General features: G+C 43.0%; 1 protein-coding gene across 1 annotated transcript in view; it reads right to left on the minus strand.

The window, feature by feature from the left end:
* TGFBR2 (transforming growth factor beta receptor 2) overlaps window positions 1-21,499 on the minus strand; it is an 87,712-nt gene extending 66,213 nt beyond the window's left edge. The window contains exon 1 of the mRNA XM_006733885.3: window positions 21,137-21,499. Coding sequence (XP_006733948.3) covers window positions 21,137-21,230 — 94 coding nt within the window. The 5' untranslated portion in view covers window positions 21,231-21,499. The remainder of the gene's footprint in view (window positions 1-21,136) is intronic.
* Window positions 21,500-23,688: the final 2,189 nt, after the last annotated feature.

Below are 23,688 nucleotides of genomic sequence, written 5' to 3' on the forward strand. Positions count from 1 at the left end.
AGCTTGAGTATAATGGATTTTGTTTAGCTCACTGCTGTACCCTAAAATCTTCAACATTGCCTGACACGTGGTAGTTGGTACACAATGAACACTTGTTTCCAGTTTTCCATTTCCCTCTGTCCTGCGACGTCAAGTTTCATATCCCTTCCTTAGGTTCCTAGAGAAAACTTCTACCTTTCTGACAAATTCCTCTTATTTGAAAAAAAAAAAATGCATATTTGCAGTTGTTGGACAAGGAATAAAGATATGCTCACAGAGGAAATAGGACAATAGAAAAAAAAAAAGACATGTTGAACCCAAGTGTGGAGAGTGTGAATAGTCTGTGCATCTAACAAAATAAAAATAAAAAGCTCAAGTTTCCATTAATCAAAATTAGAAGTATAAAGAAGTCAGTTCAGAAGTGAAGAGAGTTTCTTTCCTGGGAAGAACTGGTTCATGAAGGTAGAAGACCATGGGGAGGGGCACTTAGGTGGCTCAGTCAGTTAAGCATCTGCCTTCGGTTCAGGTCATGATCCCAGGTTTCTGGGATTGAGTCCTGCATCACGGGCTCTCTGCTCAGTGGGGAATCTGCTTCTTCCCCTCCCTCTGCCCCCTCCCTGTTCATACTCTCACTCTCTCTCAAATAAATAAAATCTTAAAAAAAAGAAGAAGAAGACCACAAGGCACTCAAGAGAAGATGCTTCTGTCAAGGCACACTGTCATTGTTCTGAAGCCAAGGGTCTGGTGCTGCACTGTGTAATATGTGTAATATGTAATATGTGTAGGGGCGCCTGGGTGGCTCAGACGGTTAAGCGTCTGCCTTCGGCTCAGGTCATGATCCCAGGGTCCTGGGATCGAGTCCCGCATCGGGCTCCCTGCTCCTTGGGAGCCTGCTTCTCCCTCTGCTTCTCTCTCTCTCTCCCTGTCTCTCATGAATAAATAAATAAAATCTTTAAAAAAAAATATGTAATATGTGTGATATGGTAGCCAGGAATACACAAGGATTTCTACATTTAAATTTAAATAACTAAATTCATAAACATAAATAACTAAAGTAAAATAAAATCACATATTCCGTTTCAAGTAGCACTACCATTTTCAAGTGCTTAGCAGCTATGTGTCACCAGAAGAGATTTAGAACATTTTCATCACAGTAGAATGTTCTATTGGACAACACTGATCTGAGGAAATCCTGAAAGACCTGGGCTCCTCAGCTTCCAGGGAGCTCTGACATCAGAAGCTACAAGGGACATGGAAGGAGAAATAGGGCAGAGCAGAAAAGAAGTACCACGGGGGAAGAGACTTGCCTGCTGGCTTGGATGGCCTTTGTAATTAATGTTTCATCCTGACTTCTTAAGGGATGCATTAATGTAGGAAATGATTGGCTATCTGTTTTATTTATTGCTGAGGTAGGGACAGAAGACAATTAGGGACTAGGACTAGAGTTCCCCAGTAAACCCATAAACCATGAGTGGCAGCAACAGAAGGTTCCAGAAGTGAGAAAAATGGACCAACAAGCAACAAGCTGAAACTTGTGGGGGCTCAAGTCAGCTGGCACAACCTCTCAAAATGCAAATCCCTGCGCCTAAGATAAAAGACTGTTTAAAAAAATAAAAAAAGTGAGGCTCATCTGACTCTTAGGTTATCAAGTAATTCTTATTAAGCCCCATTTCAATGGCTGAAACATAATGCAGAGCCGAGGCACACAGATTAAGTTTCCAGTCAAAGCCTACATAAGCCTAAAGCAAGGAAATTAACATTTCAGAAAAAAATACTGGCTTCTTTTCCAAGGTTTTCTGGAGCGTTCAAGTCACGGCATGTCAAGTAAGGGTGAGTTTCTAGAAGAACACAGTGGAGAGATGACCGATGGGGGAGAGAATTTATTCACAGGGGAAAATCCCAAAGCCCTCAGGGAAAGCCACTTCGCTAGACTCTTCTGAGGGAAGCCAAATCTAATTAAAAGCATTCCTCCAGGGCAAGTTTTCTCCTTGGAGACTTCTACCTGCCTGTGTAACTTCTCTTTTTATCCAGTATTTCCAGGAGAAGTTTAAATGGTTTATAATCCCTACTGCTCCACGGGCATCGACTTTAATCATATTTTTTTTTTCTTGCAAGACAATACTATTTTTACAGCCCTTTTAAGATTAAAACTAAAAACACAGATCATAAAAGAGGCCTGGCTGGATCTTCCCAGAACAAAGTATTATAATTAAAGTGTACTACTAAAGAGTATTTTCATAAACATTAGAATATCATGTGTCCAGACAGAAACAGCCTATAATTCCCAAGTACATGGATGGAAAGATATAAATAATGTAATCGGTCCCACTATGACTATAGATGCTAAGAAATTACCTGATTGTGTTCCTTCAGAGGACTTGAAGAGGAGGATTTTAAGGATTTCTGGGCTATTGGCATCGTTCTCCACTCTAGTAAATTCTTTGCAATGGTTTATATATGTTGTCCAATCAGCCCAACCTCCCTAGTCTCAAGCCCACTAAAACGGCATTAGATATAATAAAAGTATTCCATTGAGGCTCTACCCAACTGAAACTCTAAATTCTTCAGATTTCTAAAAGTATGAAGTATATGTTGGAGATACTTGGGGTGTGAACATGTCAGGAAAACGTCTACGAGTGAGGCCCCGGAAAAAGAAAGCACCCCTTTGGAATTAATGAATTTGTGCCCTTGTTTGGTTTTGTTCACACCTCACTCCAGAGGAGTCAGCAGACGACTTTGTATGGAGTGAGATCTGCACAGAACCTAAAGAGAATGTGGAAATATTAGACGTTCTGGGACACTTCCCCATGTATCTTTTGAGGTATAATGAAGGAACTGTTGTTTTATTTTTTTTTATTTTTTTAAATTTTTTAATTTTTTTTTTAAAGATTTTATTTATTTATTCATGAGCGATAGAGAGAGAGAGAGGCAGAGGCAGAGGGAGAAGCAGGCTCCCCGCGGAGCAGGGAGCCCGATGCGGGACTCGATCCCAGGACCCTGGGATCATGACCTGAGCTGAAGGCAGACGCTTAACCGACTGAGCCACCCAGGCGTCCCGGAACTGTTGTTTTAAATATCATGAGGTGCTGCTGGTGGACTGCTAACCCTCACGTGGGATGAGAAGCAAGAAGGGCCCAGGTGCAGACCAGGTGCATAGGCAGGATGTGATGGATGCCCCTGCAGAGGGCAGGCATTGGGGGCAAAGAAGAAAGGCGTTCACAGTCTTCACATCACAAACTCCCGGCCTTGTGATGGCTCTGTTACGCCATGTCCCTACTTACAATATGCCAGTGACTCAGAGAATTAAGCCCACACAACATGGCCTGGTATTTAAGGCCCCCATAGTCTGATTATCCTTCTGCCAAACAATCCCTTACCAGAAACTCTATGGTATGTCAACTCCTTCTGCCTTCCTCACCCCCAGTATTTCCATCTGCCCACAAGATCTCCCATCCCCAGGGTGGTCTGCCCAGGCCTCAGAAAGAGTTCAGTGCCTCTGCCAGCAGCTGTAGGGGGTCACTGGGACTGGAGAGGGACCCAGAGAATGGCTTCCCAAGGACACTGGGTGTCTGCCACCTTCCATAAGGAGAGGCCCAAGACAGAGAGTGTGCTGACTGCCCACATCGGCTGTGGCTTAGGAGAGCTGGACACCTCCTCTGTGTGGCTGGTGGGCGTGCATCCCAAGCAGGCTTCTTCCCACTGTGCCTCAGTTTCCCTGAAGCAAGTGCAGAAACACAACTGCTGATGAGTGGACAATGAATGGTACCATGGAGGGGTGCCCAGCCTTTCCGAGCCAGGTCAACTGTTGGCTCCTTTGGAAAGTTACCCACCTGCAACCCACCCTACAGTGCTCCAGATCCTCTGGCCTTGATTTTCAAGCTCCTGTACTGTGTGAGACAGGCTTTAGATGAGTATTTACCCCCACTGTGCTGGTGAGTTTCCAGAAGGAAAGGGATTTTGATTCTCCCATAACTCTGTAACAAAGTCTTACTCTTATTTGTTATACTGGACTTAGAGTCAGAGGATGGGACGTTTTGACCCTAATCAATGGTACTGTTTTGCTGTGGGACATTAAGTGAATACCCTGACTTCTCTGTTCAAATCCTCCATGCGCAGCAATCAGCGTTTCTCAACCTGGGTTCCACAACGGAATCGTCTGGGGATCTTTTCAAACAATATTGATGCCAGGGCCTTACACCAGGGTGAATGAATCAGAACTCTGGGGGTTTGGCTCAGGCACTGGATTATTTTAAAAGCTCCCCAGATGATTCTTATGTGCAGCCAGAGTAGGAAAAAAAAATAAATACAGTCCAGGAAAAGATTTATTCTGTATGGAGCAAAGAACTAAACAGGAACAAGGGGGCAGTCCTACAAACCATGTTCCCCAGCTTGGCCTGGCTGCTAGGAAAGTCTCAAACTGCATTATAACAGAACATTTTTATCAATGTGTACAGGTAGGGTCAAGCCCAACCCAAGTGATTCTTCTTTCTTTCTTTCAAGATTTTCTTTATTTATTTGAGAGAAAGAGAGAGCATAAGTATGGGGAAGGGCAGAGGGAGAGGGAGAAGGAGACTCCCACTGAGGAAGGAACCTGATGTGGGACTCCATCCCAGGACCCTGGGATCATGACCTGAGGGAAGGCAGACGCTTAACTGACTGAGCCACCCTGGTGCTCTCCAGGTGATTTTCTTATGTGACTCAAACTCTGATAATGTTTTGGGATGAGGCAGAGATCATCAACATAATTGGTGCCAATGCATTAGGTTGCTATTCTACAAATTCTCCCTGGAAGGTCATTTTTAGATTAATTTTTTAGTAAGAGTTTTACAAATTCCTATCTTTTTAAAGGGTGGAAATCCTTTGCCAATCGCCAAGGGCACAATGAGTTTGAAGGAGGATCTGTCTGAAGACCTGAGGAGCAGGTTTCCTGAGAAAGATGAATTTTTAAAGGACTTTGATCCCACATGGCAAAAATGAATAATGACTTCAAAAAAGTCCGACGTAAGAAAGTGTATCTCCCTTTAGATAAACTACCAATGAAATTAATAAGATAAATAGCTCCTTAGATCAGATTTAACAGTTGTGGAGAAGCTTTTCCTTCAGAAAATCATGAAGCTAAATAGATATAACACAAAAAAATAACTTTTAAGTCAATATAGTCCTACAATTTAATTTCTCTTCCTAGTCTCGGATTTTTTTCTCTATCTTATTCCATTTAACAGACATATATTGACCACCACCTATGTAGCAGATCTGAAGAGGGACCATCTCTGAAATGTTCAAAATTTGAGTATTTTTCTAAGTATAATTACATATGCCTTAACAGGAAACAGTATGTACAATTTACCATTTTTTAAAGGATTATATAAAAGGTAGTCTTCTAGAAGATTTACTATGGCATCCTTTTTAAACAAGAAGTACATAAAAAGGTCACACTGCAACCTATTCTGATTTGAAGATCTCTCCACTTCTCACATAAACTCATGAACCCAGTCATTCCTTAAAGACGCTGATCTCTTCTAGGAAATTTTCACAGAGGCGGAAGGATCAGAATAATCCTTAGTTCCGAGTCCACTGGAAAAATCATCCTGATGAATAATGGTGGAAAAGAAGAGAAAGAAGTCCATACTATATAATGTGGGAGCTCATTTAACGTGTTTCCTTAACCAAAGTGGAGTAAACAACATCATGACTCAACTTCTCTTTTTATGTTGTGGGGGAAATGACATTTATAGAGCAAATTGCAGGCAAGCAGGAGTTATCAGTTAGCTTTGTGTAGCTGGCAAACAGAACGCAGTTTCTGCTAATCAAGGTGATTCTTTACCACAGCCTTTGAAAATGTCAGTCAAGTAAGTAGGCTTTGCTACTCCTCAAGATACAAGTTCTTTTATATAAAAGTAATTTAAATAAATACTAGATGTCTGTGTTGCTTGTGTTCTGCCAGTCAAAACAATCTTGTTCTTCTCTGTATCTGTATTCAAACATTCATCTTTGAAAAGTTCTGGGAAAGAAAGCCAAAGACAACACTTGACCTCTAGGCCTATATGGTGAAGACACACCCTTCCTGTGTAAAGACATCCATCTCCCTGATCATGTGAAGGACCTTGAAGCTCTGGCAAAGAGTAAAACGACAGGACTGTGGCAACTGCCACAGTCTTTTATAAATGGCCACCTGTATCTATTGGCAGGAGTGACATAACCCTCAAGAAGGCTGACTGCGTAGTGTTTAAAAGAAAAACTGCCCCACAAGAAAAGGAGATAAAGAAAAATGACTCATTACATAGCTTGAACTCTAGTAAGACCGGGCAACAAAGCCCTCAGAGAAGTGTGTCTTGAAGGAGGGAATTCTCCCTTCCTAAATATGGTTTCCGATTTTTGAGGCAAAGAACAGGGCTTCTTGACATGAACCCTACCATCCCCTCTACTACAAGTTAGCTACAGAAATATAAAAACACGATGGGACCATAGTGTTTGTCTTACATTTACATGGAAAATTAAGCAGCAAGGGAGCAGGAAGACCAAAAAATGGTAAAACGACAGAAACACAAATTTGTGATGCTTTACAATGCCTCAGATGGTTTCATCTTTCTGGGCTTCCATTTCTGTAGTATCTGTAAAACAGGGTAATTATACCCATTCAGAGGGTTGTTTGCAGAATTAAATATGACACCCAGGTGAAAGAGTTTTACATAAAGCACTCTATTAACATAAGGGGTTATTAAAAAATTATCGTAGCCAGACATGGTCAACATGTTTTCTTCGAAGTTATCATACTAGACTTTTTTCCCACTGGTGCTCTTTCCCTTGTAAGCCTCAAAAAGAATAAAGTCATTCAAATCCCTGCTCTTTTCAGTTTTCCTGACACTAGTTTTTTTGGTTTTTTTTTTTTAAGATTTTATTTATTTATCTGACAGAGAGAGACAGCAAGAGAGGGAACACAAGCAGGGGGAGTGGGAGAGGGAGAAGCAGGCTTCCCGTCGAGCAGGGAGCCCGATGCAGGGATCAATCCCAGGACCCTGGGATCATGACCTGAGCCGAAGGCAGAAGCTTAAAGACTGAGCCACCGGGTACCCCACTGACACTAGGTGTTTTTTTTTTTTTTTTTTTATATGCCTGGACAAGCTGGCAAATGACGATTTTTACGACGTTTGTTGTGCTTTTCGTATTCACTTAACAGCCACTTTAACAACAAAGGACATCTTATATGCTCCCAAGAGATACGTGCCAGAGAGGGCTGTGGGCAGAAATGTTCACGAAAATCAGGACCTTCCACTGCAGCCCTGGGCACTGCTGAGGAAGGGCACACAAGTGACTGCTTTCAACCAGCAGGATCATCAACTACCACCTCCAACCCGTTCATTTGCTCTTAACTTCAAGGCACTTCCATTCAGAGAGCACAAACGCCAGGTGGGCTCCGTGATCACTTCGTGTAACATGGGAAGAAGTGACACTGGATCAATCAGATTTTCCCAAGATTTTCAAGGGCTCCCTCTAAAGACTCTCTCTTATTATTATTATTATTATTATCATTATTAATTGAAGTACACTTGGCATACGATATTGTATTAGCTTCAGGTGTACAACATAGTGATTTGACAATTTATAAAATGCTCACCATGACTTGTTTTAACATAAATTTTATTAAAGTACTGATCGTAATAAAAACAGTACATTGTATCAGAGGTCAAGGTTAAGATTCCTTTCCCAGAGCTTAAGGATGAATGTCTGAATAAAAATAGAGAAGAACAAAACTGTCTGACTGGCAGAACATGAGTAACACAGACATCTGACATTTAGTCAATTGCGTTTAAGGAGTTATACCTTGAGGAGTAACAATGCCAATAAGCTTGGAGCAGAGGTAACTGTAGTTCCAACAGTTATTCAAGAAGCAAAAATGGAGCTATTAAGAAACCAGGTTCCTTCCTTGGTCCTAAAGATACCGTAAGTATTTCATTAATAAACTGGTAACAGGAGACACTCTTGAGTTTGACGAAATGCTTTGCACGGTGCTGCATGAGTGATTATGTAATGGCCACAAACATCCTCACCAACAGCATCATCAAAATCCTGAAAGAGAAATACTTTCAGCAGTTTTGAAAGCTAACCAACAGTACATCAAATTAAAAGTATTCTATGTCAACCATTTCCCATAGGTGCCACAGAATATTAAGACATGAAATTCTTATTTCATGTCCTTTTTCCCCTAGATAGAGCAGGTAGGGCACTGTTAGTCCATGCCTAAGTAATGTTATGAAGTCAGGGGTAGCTCCCCAATTTCCCTGGAGGAGGGGCTCCCTGGGTGACAATCCGGCTGGAAGAGAGGCGGGAGCCATGTCTGGAAGCTGTTGTTAAAACCAGGAGTCATCTTTGCAATAGGGGATGTCTTCCTTCAGGCAGGTAGAAGGGTGTCTTCAGATGCTCTCCACTGCACCAGAACCCCTTTGTTCAACTGCCCCTTCTCCAAGTATCCCAATGACAGGAGATACCCTACAATTCATAAAAAATGAAAGGCAGGAGTGGCAAAAAATTGTTCCGAGTCAGATAATACGATTTACTTTATGACTTTTTCTGGCGCCTACAGTTGTAACACGTTGGGTCCCCTACAAAAGAGTCACACACAAGAGGATAAATGAATCAAAGGCAGTCTGTGACAGATGGAAAAGCAACAGGCCTTAACACCCACAGACTGCAGCTCCCCCAAATTCACAGAAGCTAAAGACTGAAGGCAGAGGGAACCTCCCCTGCAAAGAGCAACTTACATGCCTCAGATCATTCAAAATTTCCCACAAGCCCATGGTTCCCTCTGGGTGGCTTTATTATAAATGACAAACCCCAATGACACACTTGGTGGTGAGAAGGTAAACAGTCTAGAAAAAAATATACACACATAAATTTATATATATATATCTCCTATCATCCCATCTTGGATTTATAAGGAGTTTCCCTGGCCTTTAAAAGTAATGAATTCTAAACAGCAACAATCTTTCAGTGAGAATGCACGGTGAGTGCTAGGGAAGAATCAGACAGAAGACTCTCCCTCAAAGAATTTTCATTCTAATAAGGGGCACAACTATATAGCTACAGGTAGCCTGGTGGCCAAAGCCACCTGAGTGCAGAAGCCAGGCCTATTGGTGAGGCTGTGAAGGGGAAAAAGAAGGGAAATCTGACTGGGGTAACTAACTGAAGATCCAAGAGGGGAAATGGCATTTGCTCAGGCATTATTTCAGCATGGTGGAGGTATTGTAGGGCATGGGTAGAGAACGGGAAAATTGGGAGGAGCAGAACAGTCACCAGTTACAAATCTAAAAGCAAAAGGATGCGTGAGGACGTCTAGTTCGAATGGAACCAGGGCTTGAGGCACGCGCAAGAGCAGAAAGGGAAATGGGAGAGAGGCCTGGCCGCATTCATGCATGTAATCGTCAAACCGGTCCTGTGACCCATCGGTACACCTTAGGAGCCAAGGATACTCACATGGCCCCTGACCTCAAAGAGAAAGTAAGGGCCATATAATCAATCACCTAGGATCCATAGAAGGCTTTCTATCAGGAGCCACCTATTCAAAATGACGTCTGGGGAGAAGATTTAACTGATGGCCGTGTACATGTATTAAAGAGAAAATGACGAAGGGTATCCATGGGCAGAAACCAATGAGCTTCTCACAGAGGACAGGAAACATGAGTTCAGACTTGCATTGTGGTAGCATGATTTAAGAGTAAAAATGAAACCAAATGGTTATGCATTTCACGTAACTAGGTTCCTGTTGTAAAAATTTGTCTGATTACGAGGTTCTAGGTAATAAGATTTACAGTTATTCTGATGAATAAGATGAGAGTTGATGCAGAAGGCAGCAACATGAAATACAGGTTTCTATGGAAAGTTTTTTTCTGTTTTTTGTTTGGTTTTTTGCCCAGTACATTTACAATGTCAAAAGGAAAAAAAAAATTAGGAAATAAAATTATTTAAAAAATCAGAAAGAGGTGTGAGAACTGATTGTTGTAACGGCCAGAGACCAATAATTCTTAAATTTTATTTTATTTTTTTTTAAAGATTTTATTTATTTGACAGAGAGAGAGACAGCGAGAGAGGGAACACAAGTAGGGGGAGTGGGAGAGGGAGAAGCAGGCTTCCCGCCGAGCAGGGAGCCCGATGCGGGGCTCGATCCCACGACCTGATCATGACCTGAGCCGAAGGCAGGCGCTTAACGACTGAGCCACCCAGGCGCCCCGAGACCAATAATTCTTAAAGACAAAAGTAACTGAGGTGCAAAAAATTGCCTTATGGTGAATAAAATAACAATCACTGAAAAAGCCATTGGTGGCACTCTGAGAACAGACTAAAATAAATGTTGAGGGATTCAAGAAAATTCAGTGAGTTCTCACTCGGCATCAACCAAATAAGTTTCTCAAGGCAAAAGATTTTTTTTTTTTAATGCTGAAGAGTAGAACCATGTCCTGAAAAATCTGACATTAATTCATTTATTTATTGGGTACATACTTTGTATACAGCACAGTGCCACATACTTTAAGAAATGCCAAGGTATAATAGCTCTTAATTAAGGCCTACAAATGTCAAGGCAGTCTATGATTAAATGCCTAATGAGTAAATGTGTTAAATGCAGAGAAACGGATCTCTAGGATCTACAGTTGTTGGTCAAGGGAAAGAGCCATGGAAGATGTTTTGGGTAAACAGACAGGATAAAACCAACTCACTAACTGACTTGACTTGCTGTCAGAGCGTTTGTTGCTGCTAGCTTCAGTGTGTTAGTTACCTACACTTAAAAAGGGGCCTTGTAGCTAGGGAGGAGTCAAAACACCCTCATAAAACTAGAAGCCACTCTCCCTGGAATCCTTCTCTTCCTCAGTGACAGAAACAGGTCTGATCTGATCCACCCATCACTGCAGATCCTTTGCTTCCTCTGTGGAAGATGCCTTAATGTTATTGGAGCGGCACTTCTCAAACTTCAGTGCATATGTACAGGAGTCACCTGGGAATCTTGTTAAAATGCTGATTCTGAGCAGGCCCAACATTCTGCATTTCAAGTAATTCTCAGTGATGCTGATGCTGCTGGTCTCTGGACCACCCTTTGAGTAGCAAGGTATTAGAACATCTTCAGCTATTGTTATCAGGGGGTGATACAAAAGCATCGTTTTGGGGTCAGAATGCTTGAGTTCCAGATTTGAACTTCAGTGCATATTATAACTCACAATAGGTAGATGTTAAATGAGGCTCGTGAAGGGGAGAGAAGGTAGAACAAGCAGGGCTTGCTGGAGATGATGGAAAACAGAAAACAGCAAAAAAGAAAAGACTGGCTGGTTTGGGGCTCCTTGGAATAAATAGGTGAGAAAAGAGGCAATACAAATTATATAATTAATTATAATAGGAACTATAAGAATAAAAGAGTGCCCAGGAAGGGCTGAGATTGTTAGAAATTATTTTACAACAGTGTAATTTTAGGGATTCCTGAATAGTGAATGCAAAATGTGACTGCTGGTTGTTGTAGTTGTTGTTTTTCCTTTTCACACATTTGAGGTCAAATTTTATCATCGTTTTCCCCCAATACAATGGGTTTTAGAAAACAAAACATAAAAGTGATATGTAGTAACAAGATAGTCATTCAAAGCAATAGTTAGAAGATTTCTTCTCTGTGCTAAATGGTGTAGGCAGACCATACAGAAATGCAATTATGGGGTTCATAGCTACTCCCCTGCCTAAAAAAGCAGTCTGCAATCTGCCAATCTGTAGCAAATTCTGTCTTTTCTGAGAATATTTTAAGAAAAGTGGTGAAAAATCTTTGAAAAGCCAGAGAAGACTAATTATATTCAGACGAGTTTCCTTTCTTTTCCCAAAAAACATAGGCGCTTCTTTAGGACTTTCTTTTCCTAGACATAGCAAAGTATTTCATAATTCTCTTCCTCAGGAAAAACCTTCACAGACACTTCAACCAATTCAGAGGAAGGGGAGAATGAGAACACCATAATTAATGAAAGAGAAATGGTATTACCACCAAAACCAAGTAAGCCTTTTCTTCAGCAAGGAAGAAGTGCTAGCTCAAGTAAACATGCTATTTAGTCACGGTGTATGCTCAGGCACTTGTACCAGGAAATTTTCAAAATAACTATGGTTTCTCTTTTTTCAATAGTAGTCATCTCCAACAAACTCCAAGTGGATGTTTGTGGTATGTGTCTGTTCTGACCTGTTATGACTTTTGAGTTTTCTACTTTGATTAGTTAAGGATTATGTTTTTCAGTCAACTTCAATGGCTTCCTCCACTAAGCTACAAAATGAAACATTTCAGAACAGAATAAATTGAAAATCTCATCTAGTCCAATTCTTGACACTGTACCTAGAAAAAAATGAGAAATAGTGGGGCCAAGGGACTTGAACAGATCACCCGGACACCTTGGTTGCCAGTATAACATATTTTAGTCTTCACCAGCTGTCTCCTAGGCACAGTCTTCATCTCAAACTAAGGGTCAGATCTGGGTTTCATTCAAGATGAAGGTTCTGTGAGAATTACATATTTACAACTTCTTCTCTACTTGGGCATGGGGCCTCTAAACTAGGAAAATAATGAAGGGTGTAGTTAAACCTGGGAAAAAAAAGTTTGGGTTTGGTGATGTAACAATGCAGACTTCAGTCTCTGTATGGGGGTGGGGGTAGAGAAGGAGGCATTTTTATTTATTTTCTAGACCAACAAGCAAATCCTACCATTAAGCATAGGGTTGGGTCTCATGAAAGCTTAAGCTTTTAAATTTCAGGGGCACTTTTTAAGAAAAAGGATATAAAAATTAAGAATAGAAATTTAGGTATGAAAGTGAATACTTAGAATTTAAAATGTCGTCTTACAAATTGCAAATTTTAAAAAGCTACAAATACCACAAACATAAAATTTTAAAAGAAAAAATTATTTTTATTAATTAACTGCCTGACATATCCCTGAAATATGTTTACTATCTTTTTTGATTGCATACTCTTTGATTGCCTCTTCCAGTGATATTTTGTAATATTCTCTATAGAGAGAATTCAGTCTTTCCTCTAGAACTGCTGATCAGAATTTGTAATTTATTTTTGAATAGTTTCAAAAAAGTTTCAGCTTCATCACTCATTTTAAGTGACATCCTATAAATGCTCTGAAGTGTCTCTAAATTTGGGAAAACCTCCATCAAGTTTCTTTTATATGGTGAGCTATAATATTCAAGGTACTGCAAGATTTCTTAAATATTCTTGGACTTGACTGACACTCACTAAGCACACTGCCAGTCTCCCTTCCATGGCCAGGAGATGGGTCTATACCAGGGATAAGCCTTGAAAGTTACATTCCATTCACCTCATGGTGAATCCACCTTGGCATACCATATATATACCCCCACGTATTTATGCATCCTTGAATTCCCCCAATCCTTCCAAATAAAGGGGCGGTTTTGTTCGGAATACCTAAAAACTCCTTGATGGCATAAATACTCCATGATTCATCAACTGATGTATATACTGCATTTTCCCATTGAGGTCACAAGACAGGCATGATGTTTGATTACCTGGTGTATGAATCAAATGTTATTTTATTTAGCTAAAGAAATTAAATGGGATAATAAATGAAAAACATTAAAGCCTTAGAAATATGTTGGACATTACCATTAGTTTTCTTAACCCCTATGTTCCCCCACCACCCATGCTACAATAGAGAACAGTATGTCAACTGAAGCGGCCTAGTCTCAGTATTGTATATAATATAACAATTAGAGGCCAGGTCCCTAGACCAGATCATCCTGGTTCCAACCCAAGCATAATCATTTGCTAAGTGGGTGGCCTTTGCTAAGTTATCTAAACTCCAAAGGACTTATAATGAGTATTATAAAATCTACCTCATGGAGCTGTTTTGAAGAATAACTGATAGAGACGTACTGCTCAGCATGATCCAGGCAGTAGCAAGATCTCAATAAGTGGGCTCCATACATTACTGGGAAACCAGCCCAAGAAGGCTCATAAATAATGCTTCCTCAAGAGAGGGACGCCACTCACAGGGAACATGAGGCCAATTCAATTTCCCTATGTAGAAAAGTTTCACAGAGTTTTAGGATGACCAGTAGTCATCCACAAAGCAGCAGAGTGAGTTTCCTCCAAAGTTAGTGAATCCTCTGTAATGATTTACAGCTTTCACAGATAAGACCTGCTGGGGCATATGCTTAAAGTATGCACCTGTTTCCTTTGAAACATTCATGTTTGTTTTGCCAACTCCCTGGCTCTCTAAAATGTATAGTTTTGACAATCCTATACCTTTTATAGTGTCAGAAGGGCTTTTTACTTCTTAACACTGTTCTAATGTTCTTGTTTTCCTTACAGAGGCTTGAGAAGGCTATGGATCACTCAAATAAATATTTACAATAGTAGAAAAAAACATCCAGAGAAGTTTCACCTTGCCCTAGTGTTCCTAATACAGGGAGGAAATACTACTACAGCACTGGGAAATCTTTAAAAAAAGTGTATAAGTGAAATAGCAGACAGAACGAGTCAAATTAAGAGAACTAAGGTTTCCTTCAAGAAAATACAAACTATGAAAACCTGAGTTTCACAAAGAAGATGCAACATTATGATCACAAACAGTCTTAGCTTTTTCATTAATGACCAGTCTCTCCAGGGAGAACATAACACAATCAACAAAAACCAATCTGGTGCCCCACACCTCTGCAAAGGAATGTTGTTCCAATGGCATCGGAAGACCCAGGGTAAGGACAAATGAAGGCCCACATACCATAGATCAAAATATTGGAAGTTATAAATTAAGTGGAGAAAATGTCACATAAAATAGGTTTTGTCCTACCCTAACAAATGTATCTTCATAATACTTTGGAAGACCAAGTATAATTATAAAACTCTTGAACTATTCAAGCCCCTTTCTGGAACTGGGCGTTTTGGGTAAACATTGTCCCAGGCCTGGCCAAGCATACACCTTCCTCTTTCAATGCCTGCTCCATCCTGTATCAAGTGGGGCCTTGTAAGATATGCATGGACACCCAAGTTGTAACACATCCCTGCACACACCCCACACAGCTACAGCTCCCCCGTAGCCACAGAGGCCAGCAGTCTTCTCACCCCATGGACAGGGGTCTGACTTTAGAAGACCAAAGGCAGTGCCCTCTAAGACCCAGGGCAGAGGCCCCTTTTGCCCATATACTAGGCCTACATTTTAATTGAGCTGAAAAAATTGGAGGGGGGAATCTCATCATATAAGAAGAGAGAAAAGAAAGGAAAAGAAAAGAAAAGGGCAGAAGGAAAGGAAGGGAAGGAAGGAAAGGAAAAACAGGAAAAAGAGGGGCGCCTGGGTGGCTCAGTCTTTAAGCGTCTGCCTTCGGCTCAGGTCATGATCCCGGGGTCCTGGGATGGAGACCCGCATCGGGCTCCCTGCTCGGCGGGAAGCCTGCTTCTCCCTCTCCCATTCCCCCTGCTTGTGTTCCCTCTCTCGCTGTGTCTCTCTCTGTCAAATAAATAAATAAAATCTTTAAAAAAAAAAAAAGGAAAAAGAAAGGAAGAAAGAAAGAGAGAGAGAGCGCTGCATGTCTTGACAGCAGACAGCCTTTCCCACCTACATCCTCAGGAGTCAGGAGCACTTACTCTGCAGCTAAACCCATTCTAATGAACTAAGCTCCAGGCCTGTAAACAAAACAAAGATGCTAGGGAACCCTTGAAAGCCTAAGGGGGAGATCCTGAGTTGACTACATCTAAGGAGGCAGTTGCTTCATGTTGAGTGCCAAGACCTAAAAAGCTGATCATAGCAAGTAAAAGACCAGATCCTACCATGAGGAGAAGAACCTTAACCACATACCAGTTTTCAAATTAGTGGGACCTCAAGAGTCAAATCATCCGCCTTTGTTATGTTCGATAAATTCTGTTCTCTCTGCCCTCAACCAACAGTTGTTTGAGGCCTGTACACACATGCTGGTCCTACGTGCCTGGAATCTGGGGGTGTACAGTACACAGCTTTGAAAACGGTACTTGTCCAACTGCTGTAAGCGATCGAACCATGGGTCACATGAGGTGGCTCCTGCCACCAGGACTCCATGATAAGACTAGGAAGAGTAGAGTTTCCTCGTAAAGAGACGGTCTTATCTTGATTTTCTATGGTACAGAGATAGTCAGGAAGGAGGCAGATCACGCAAGCCAAGCAAATCGTGAAATCAGGAGCACTGAATTGATGGTATCAGATGGTAAGTTTCCCCTTCTCAAACACGATGACTCTTTACCCTTCCCTAACTTCCATCTCAACATAATGTACTCACAGATCCACTATGTAAAAGAGCCTAGCAGAATGCAAGCAGAGCAAGCTGAGAACGCACGCATACACACACAGACACACAGGCAAACTTCAAGCGACCTTGAGCAGACTCCATCTTCCCCATTTATAAATAAAGATAATAAAACTTATCTTGCAGGCTTCTTCTGAAGATTAAATTAGATAAGTCATCTCAAGCAGCTGGCTCAGAGCAGATTTTCTAATGTTAGTTTCCCTTCTCCCCACTTCTCCCTGAGATGAACCAATGTGCCTGCTCAGCGTTCTAAACCCTTCTGACATGCCAGGCAAGGAAGGAGAATCATCGTATTGCCTCAGTCAGTAGCAACAAGTACCTGGGGAGCAAAGCATGACATGAAAAAGAGGGAGCACAAAATAAGTATTGAGCATTCTTACTACTAATGTGTATCTGCTAAGTCATTTCCACTGAAAATCATGTGTTAATTCGGCTGAAGCTACACATGAGGAGCTGGAGGGCAGAAGCTAACAAGGTGGCAGAGTTATGCTTTTATGTGGAAATTGGCTAAATAATGCCATGCTCTAGCCAGGAAGTATGTTTCCTCTGCACCCTATTTTAAACTGTTTTGGTGGTTTGCATCAGACCTAAATAATATCCATGCTGCTCTGCAGCAGACAGAAGCTGCTACAGGCCCACACTTCCCTGCACCCAACTCTGCTTCACCGCTTATAAACCAAAACATCAAACCCTGATGAAAAAAGAAACTTAAAAGCTAAATTTAGATTTCAGCACTTCATTTTTAACGAAAGTCTCCTTTCGACAACCTTCTAGAGAAAAAAAAAAAAAAAGAGAGAGAGAGAATTCAGTATTTACTGGAAAATTTCTTTGGTGAAACCCTAAAGTTTTGGAATGGCTTAGAATGCCTTACACCAGTTCAAAATGTATAGCTAAAGGGACTGGATGAGAACTTTCCATCATGTTTGTGAGAAGTTGAAGCATCTTTTTCCATATCTCATCAGAATAAAAAAAAAAAAACACCAATTACATACTATAAAAACAGCCAAACTGCCCACTTAGATCAGAGCCAAAACTATTCTAACTAAAAGGAAGATTTTACCATTCAGAGCAAACTCCCAATAAACAGGGACTGCCTGGTTGTTAAAATGCTTGCCCTGGATTGTATCAGCAGCTCAGCTCAACATTTCCTGGGTGCTGGGTGATGTGTCAGGTCCTTCTGGGGACGCTGGATGTAGAGAAATTAACAAGATACACCCCTTGCCTTTGAGAGGTTTGCTTGGCAAGGGAGTTACATAAAGATATAATTTTGGCTATTGTTATGAGATAAGAGAGAGGTCTGTCCCCAGGAGGGCATGTTCAGCTCAACCCCATGGCATTCAAACAGGTTTCCTTAAGCAGATGACACTTAAGTCTGAAAGACAGGGAAAATTATTCGGGTAAGGAGTTCCAGACAGATAGCAGCTTGAACAAAGGCACTAAAAGGCCTAAACTGCTCAGGGAATGTGTATGCAGGATGACAAGGATACAACTGGAAAGTGTGAGCCTTAGTGGGATGTGAAGTCTCAGAATCAAATGGCAACCAAATCATGGAGGACCTATTGAGGCCTGATTAAGGAGTTAATAGTAATAATGAAAGCTGGTATTTACTGAGCACTTACTATGTTGCAGGCACTGTGTTAAGCACTTCAAAGCATTATTTCATTTAATCTTCACCATAACTCCATAATCCCCATTTTACAAATGGGTTTGGGGGTTAGAGAAGGAAGGGGACTGTGTCCCCTTACACAGCCAGTAAATGGAAGGTGGGTCTGGAACCCAGGAGGCCTCCATTCCAAAGCTTGTATCTTGAAGCCTCTCCTCAAAAGAAAGACTGGATGCGCACATTGGGTCCACCACATTGGCTACAGAATAGAGGACTGGAGTGGCCCAAGTGGGGGCCTATAACATGGCCATAGAAAAGAACAGATCAATGAAAAGAAAGAGGTTCAGAGGGACTGAGAAAAAAAACATTCAACTTGCATCCCTCCAAGTGCATTCAACAACCAAATGGCTTTTGAAAAAGGGGTCTAGAGAATAAACCACCAGTATTCATTAATGCTTTCAAGTACACAGGATTAAACTATATGCCCTTGTCTTTCCCTTTAACACCCTCCCATACGTTAAACCGTCTTATTCATTCAGGATAGTGTCTCCAGGTCCGAGTCTCCTGCCTGGTACAAGGAGATGCTCTATAAATACGCTGAAAAGGACAAATGAGTAATGGCCGCTTTTTACAATGGCACCAATGAGGTGTCATTCTTAACTGGAAAAAGGGGTTAAAAAATAAAGAAAAATTTTAAAAGTTGTGTTGATAACTAAGGATTGGCAAACTAAAATGGAAACCATGTAGCAGTTAAGGTAGCTACACAAACAATAATGAGGACTCATCACCATGGGGTGCTACCTTGAAAAAAGGCAATAAATCCAAAATAGGATGAGAATTTTGTATAGACCATAACTGGTGAAAAATAAGATGTTATTAAAGGAAGTGGCCGAGAAGGTAAAAATGCGTTTTCTGAAAAGCAACAGACCAAAGATCAAATTCTGGGCCTAGTGATCTCTAGTCTCCGACCTTGACAAAAATAAGTACATCATTAACATGATTTTAGGTAAGAAGTTCATCTGTATGACACTTTTACCAACACTGAGTCCTCAACAGCAATCTCTTGTTAGGTATTTGAAAAGTAACAGTCACATTTTTCAGATCTGAAGAGTTTTCTGACATTTAAGATTTCCCCCTAAAGAGTAATTACTTAATTTGGGGCATTTAGCAAGGGTGGATCTACAAAACAAAAAAAAATTTTTTTTAAAGGTTTTAAGTACATTTCTTAGTGAAGTTTGTTCTTATACTGAAATCCTTTGCCCGCTTATCAATCTACTGAACAGAAGATGGGCTTTTTTAGGGGGCCTAATAGGATGCTGTTAGCCATCTCATTTCCTCATATCTTATCACACAGCAAGGTATTTTGAAAAATATCTTGATGGTTTACCAGTTATTTTAGAAAAATCCTGAAACCGCTTACTTACATGGAAAATTAAAATGGAAATGGAAGTAGGTTTCTCGTTTTCATTATAGCTAACTTCAACCTTCCAGTGTCTTTGAAAATTTAATTTCAAATGAATGCAAATTCCAAAGTGATTCCTTAGTTCAAATTTGGAAACTTTAATTCCATCAAAATATGAAATTTGTGGTTTTTTAAAACTGTTCAAAAGCCCAAATAAAAAGCCACTAGGCTTTTAAGTTAATTGTTTAGAAATGTGTATATAGATGAAATGAAACTGACTCATGAACTACCGAGTCTGGAATTTGAAAATTCATAAATCTTATCCTTGTAAACAAAATCTAACGAAATCAGGGTCTGCTGATTTCCTTCTTTCGTAACCTGAAACAAAAGTTTTAATGATTTTTAACATGCTCAGAAAATTAAGGGTGCCATTTAAAATCTTTATTAGCAACAAATAACTCAGTTTTTTAAGTGTCTGGGAGTATAATCAGAGACACTTGAACATGCTGGTGCTGCAACGTAGGAAAACATCCAAAAATGAGACACTAGGACTTTATTAAACTCAAATCTGGGTTAGGATTTTTTGTTTACAACAGTGCTTCTTCCTCATTCCATTCAAAACTCCCATCTCCATGCCACCTTCAATAAGAAATACCATTTTAAAAAAGTTCTCAATCCACTTCAAATACTCTTGAAACGTACCATTTAGAACCTGGTGCTTATTTCTTCTAGACAAACGTAAAGGTAAGTCTGCCCCTGGCCCTTGGTAAATAAAGCGAGCGCCTCAGGGTGATGTGGGCTATCAGGGCATCTCCAAGTCACCAAAGGGGGAAGAGAGCGACAAGATGTCACAGATGAAGGAGCTGTAAGTTATCCAAATCTAACCATTTTACAGATGAGGAAGCTGAGGCCCTCAAGGTCCAAGTACTCAGTTCACCCAGACCTCAGCTGCAGATACGCAGTTCTGTGGATCACTGCTGCCAAAAAATAATAAATTTTAAGGTCTCCGGGGCTCGGTACTTTCCATAACAAATAATTAAGAACTCAATTCCTGCATTTTTCACCCCCGAAAACCTCCCCGAGTGGGTAGCTCAGGGACAGTTACGAATTTAACTTTTCCGTTTCCCTCAAAGGACGCTTGCAGAGAACCATCACCTCCGGGAAGGCAGGGCTGTCTCGCTCCAGGCAACATCTCCAGCACCCAGCACCTAGCACCTAGTAGGCACCGAGTTAATAATTCCAGCCTGCCACCTGACAATCCCCGCTCCCTACCCCACCCACGCCCAGCCATCGGTGGAGCCAGATAACTTTCTTTTGGAAATTGCCCGGTTCCTTGAAACTTGCATACGGTGACTCCCGGCCAAGAAGCCGGCCTGGGGGAACGTGCGGCGCCTTCCGGGAGCCAAGGCTGGAATCACTGGCCACTGAAGGGGGTGGCTGGCCGAGACCTGGGTGGGCACGCAGCATCGCCCCGGGCCGCGGCGACCCCAGGTGCGCCAGCTGCTTTGGCGGCCTCGGCGGCCTCCGCTCCGGGCCGCGGCTCCCCAGCCTCCTTCAGATGCCCAAGCAACTTCTCAAACTTCCCTTTCCGGGGGTGGGGGCTCGCCTCGAACGCGGCCGGCACAACGCCTTTCCTGCCCGCACAAAGGGGGCCCGACGTGCCCAGCGCCCCTTCCCCTTTAACTTTCCTCTTCTTTTGAAAGAGAAACTCACACCCCGGCGCCTCGGGGAGCCGGGCTGCGTGGGTGCCGCCGAGGGAACTTTCCCGTTTCCGCCCGAGCGCCGGGGGCCGACTGTCAAGCGCAGCGGGGACCCCCGGCGCCCCGCCGAGCCCGCCTGGGGGCCACTCACCCGACTTCTGAACTTGCGGCGGGATCGTGCTGGCGATGCGCGTCCACAGGACGATGTGCAGCGGCCACAGGCCCCTGAGCAGCCCCCGACCCATGGCAGCCCCCGCCGCTCGTCATAGACCGAGCCCCGAGCGCAGCGGACGGCGCCTCCCGGAGCCCCGGCTGCGCCTCCGCGCCGCGCCCTCTCGGGACCCCGCGCCGGCCGGCCGGGCAGATGCGCGGGCCAGATGTGGCGCCGCTCGCCAGCCGGGAGGGGGCCTGGAGGCCGGCGGGGCGCGGGGAGGCCCCCGGCGGCCGAGGGGAGCTGCGCAGGAGGCCGGCTCCTGCCCCTGGCGAGCGCGCGCGCGGGGGTGTCTTCGGTCGGTGCGCGCGAGTGACTCACTCAACTTCACCCGGGCGCCGCGGGGGAAACAGGAAACTCCTCGCCAACAGCTGGGCAGGACCTCTCGCCGCCCGAGAGCCTTCTCCCTCCACTCGGCTTCCAGCCCTCCTCTCTCTCCTGACTGCCAATCATGTCCCCGAGACCGGCCCCTCCGAGGGCTTTGGCAAACTTTCAGCTGCCCCCACCGCCCTCAGGAGTTCCTGGCTCCAAGTATTTACCCCGGCGTGACTGAGGGCACGCGTTTCAGAAGGGAGCTGAACACACACAGTGTATACGCTTCCCAGAGCACCCCCACGGAGCATCTTCCGCCTCCCCACAACCTTCTTTGCATTGTTCCCAGGTGCTCCAGAATTGTGTTTTCCAACTCCCAAGTGCCTGAGCCCACGGGGGGAATGCTGAAAGCGGAGCTGTGAGCACATTTTTGTTTCAAATCGAATAGTAAGTAGTGCCTCCCTCAACTTAGGTTTCGGTTACATAGACAGGCACTGCCACATTGCAAAATGTTTTGCTTACTGTAGGTCCAAGTCCGGAAGTTTTTTTCCCCAAACCGTACTGTGCGTATGGGCCACCTGAGGATCTTGTGAAAATGCGGGTTCTGATCCAGGACATCCAAGCTGCGGCATTTGTGACGAGCTCTTGAGTTCTGCCTCCTATTTTGAATTGCCCCTTCTTGGGGGTGCTTCAGTAAGTGAAACTGAGCAGCCGCCACAGAATGATAGTGGTGGGATACGTTATGTTGAGAATGTAGCGAGTATGGCAGAAAATGTCAATAGAAAAGTGGCCTGGGAGTCAGCTCAGTGCCAGGGGTTTGCATTCCTATACTGCCTGTGAAGAGAGACAGTCCTTAGCTTCTCCTCTGCGGAAAGGGAAACAAGGGCAGCAGGACCGGATAGACTTTCAACCCTCCCTTCTTGCTGGGGTGACCAAGTTTGCCCTCAAGGATCCTGGTGTACACCTTTGAAGTTTAATTATTAAAGAACCCCCTTTTTGTTTCCCATGCTTCTTGGTTGGGTAAGAAATTATACGCTCATCTTACTTCCAACTCGCAAAGACTTAGATTCTGTCTAGTTTGCTGGCCAGGAGATCTTCCAGCAGGTCACACAATGAACTTCCTTTATCTGAGATGAGAGAAAGATTATTTGCAGAGGCAGGTGGCCAGGCTCACGGGGAAGAAAAGCAAATAGCTCTCCCCGGAAACCCAACTCCAGAAAACTTCCCTGTCAATCTAAAGGTTCATTTGCTTGATCCCAAAACTTTAAGTCTTGTCACCACTGGTTCCCCCAACATTGAGGCTGCCTCTGAATGTCTCTTAGGAAAAGACGGCTTCCCAGCTCTTGTGTTCAGGATGCCGGAAGGACAGGGAAATCAGGAGCACTGGGCATCTTCTTGCTTACCAAATAGCCTTGCCAAAGCAGGGGCCACTTTAGCCATGGAGGAGAGTTGTGTTCAAAATCTGCTTCTTGCCATTTCCTCCATTGCCACCCCATCTGTACCACTGCCATCCCGAGGGCGGGGGGTCTCCCAACCACCCATCCCCAGTCAGGACCATTCTGGGCCCTGTCACCCAATTTCTCAACTCAGAGCCGTTTTTCAGAATGTAAACCTAATTATACCAGCCCTCTGATTAAATTCATTCAGTGGCTTCCCACTGCTCTTGAGATAGAGGTTAGAAACCAGATCCTTCAATGCCCTTCCTCTCTGGTAACCTTTCATTGCGCCTCTCTTCCTCTCCTGCTGAGAGCCTTCTCAAAATTCATAGAGCATACCCACTATTCCTCCTGCACAGAGCCTTCCCCAGGGCACCCTTCCCTTTCTCTGTTCTTCTTTTCCTCTTCATCCAGCCAACCCCTGGTCTTGCTTGGATCAATCCTAGCTTCCTGGGTGGGCAAGCTTTCGCTGACCTCCCTGGATAGATCTTTCATTATAGGTTCTCTTGGCACCTTATGTTTCTCATTTTTAGCACTTACTACAGCTGTGGTTTTATGATGATTCTGTGTCATTCTTTCACTTCTATTCCTCTCCCCCCACTCAAGTCCAAAGTTTTTGAGGACAGGGATTAAATTTGTTCCCCTCCATTCACTGTTGTATCCTTAGTACCTAGCACATAATAGGTGTTTAAAAAATACCTGTTGGATGAAGGAAAGAATGAGGTAATAAAGATTCAGAAGAAA

Source organism: Leptonychotes weddellii, chromosome 1, assembly GCF_054177405.1.
Source record: "Leptonychotes weddellii isolate Sample4059 chromosome 1, ASM5417740v2, whole genome shotgun sequence".
NCBI lineage: Eukaryota > Metazoa > Chordata > Mammalia > Carnivora > Phocidae > Leptonychotes > Leptonychotes weddellii.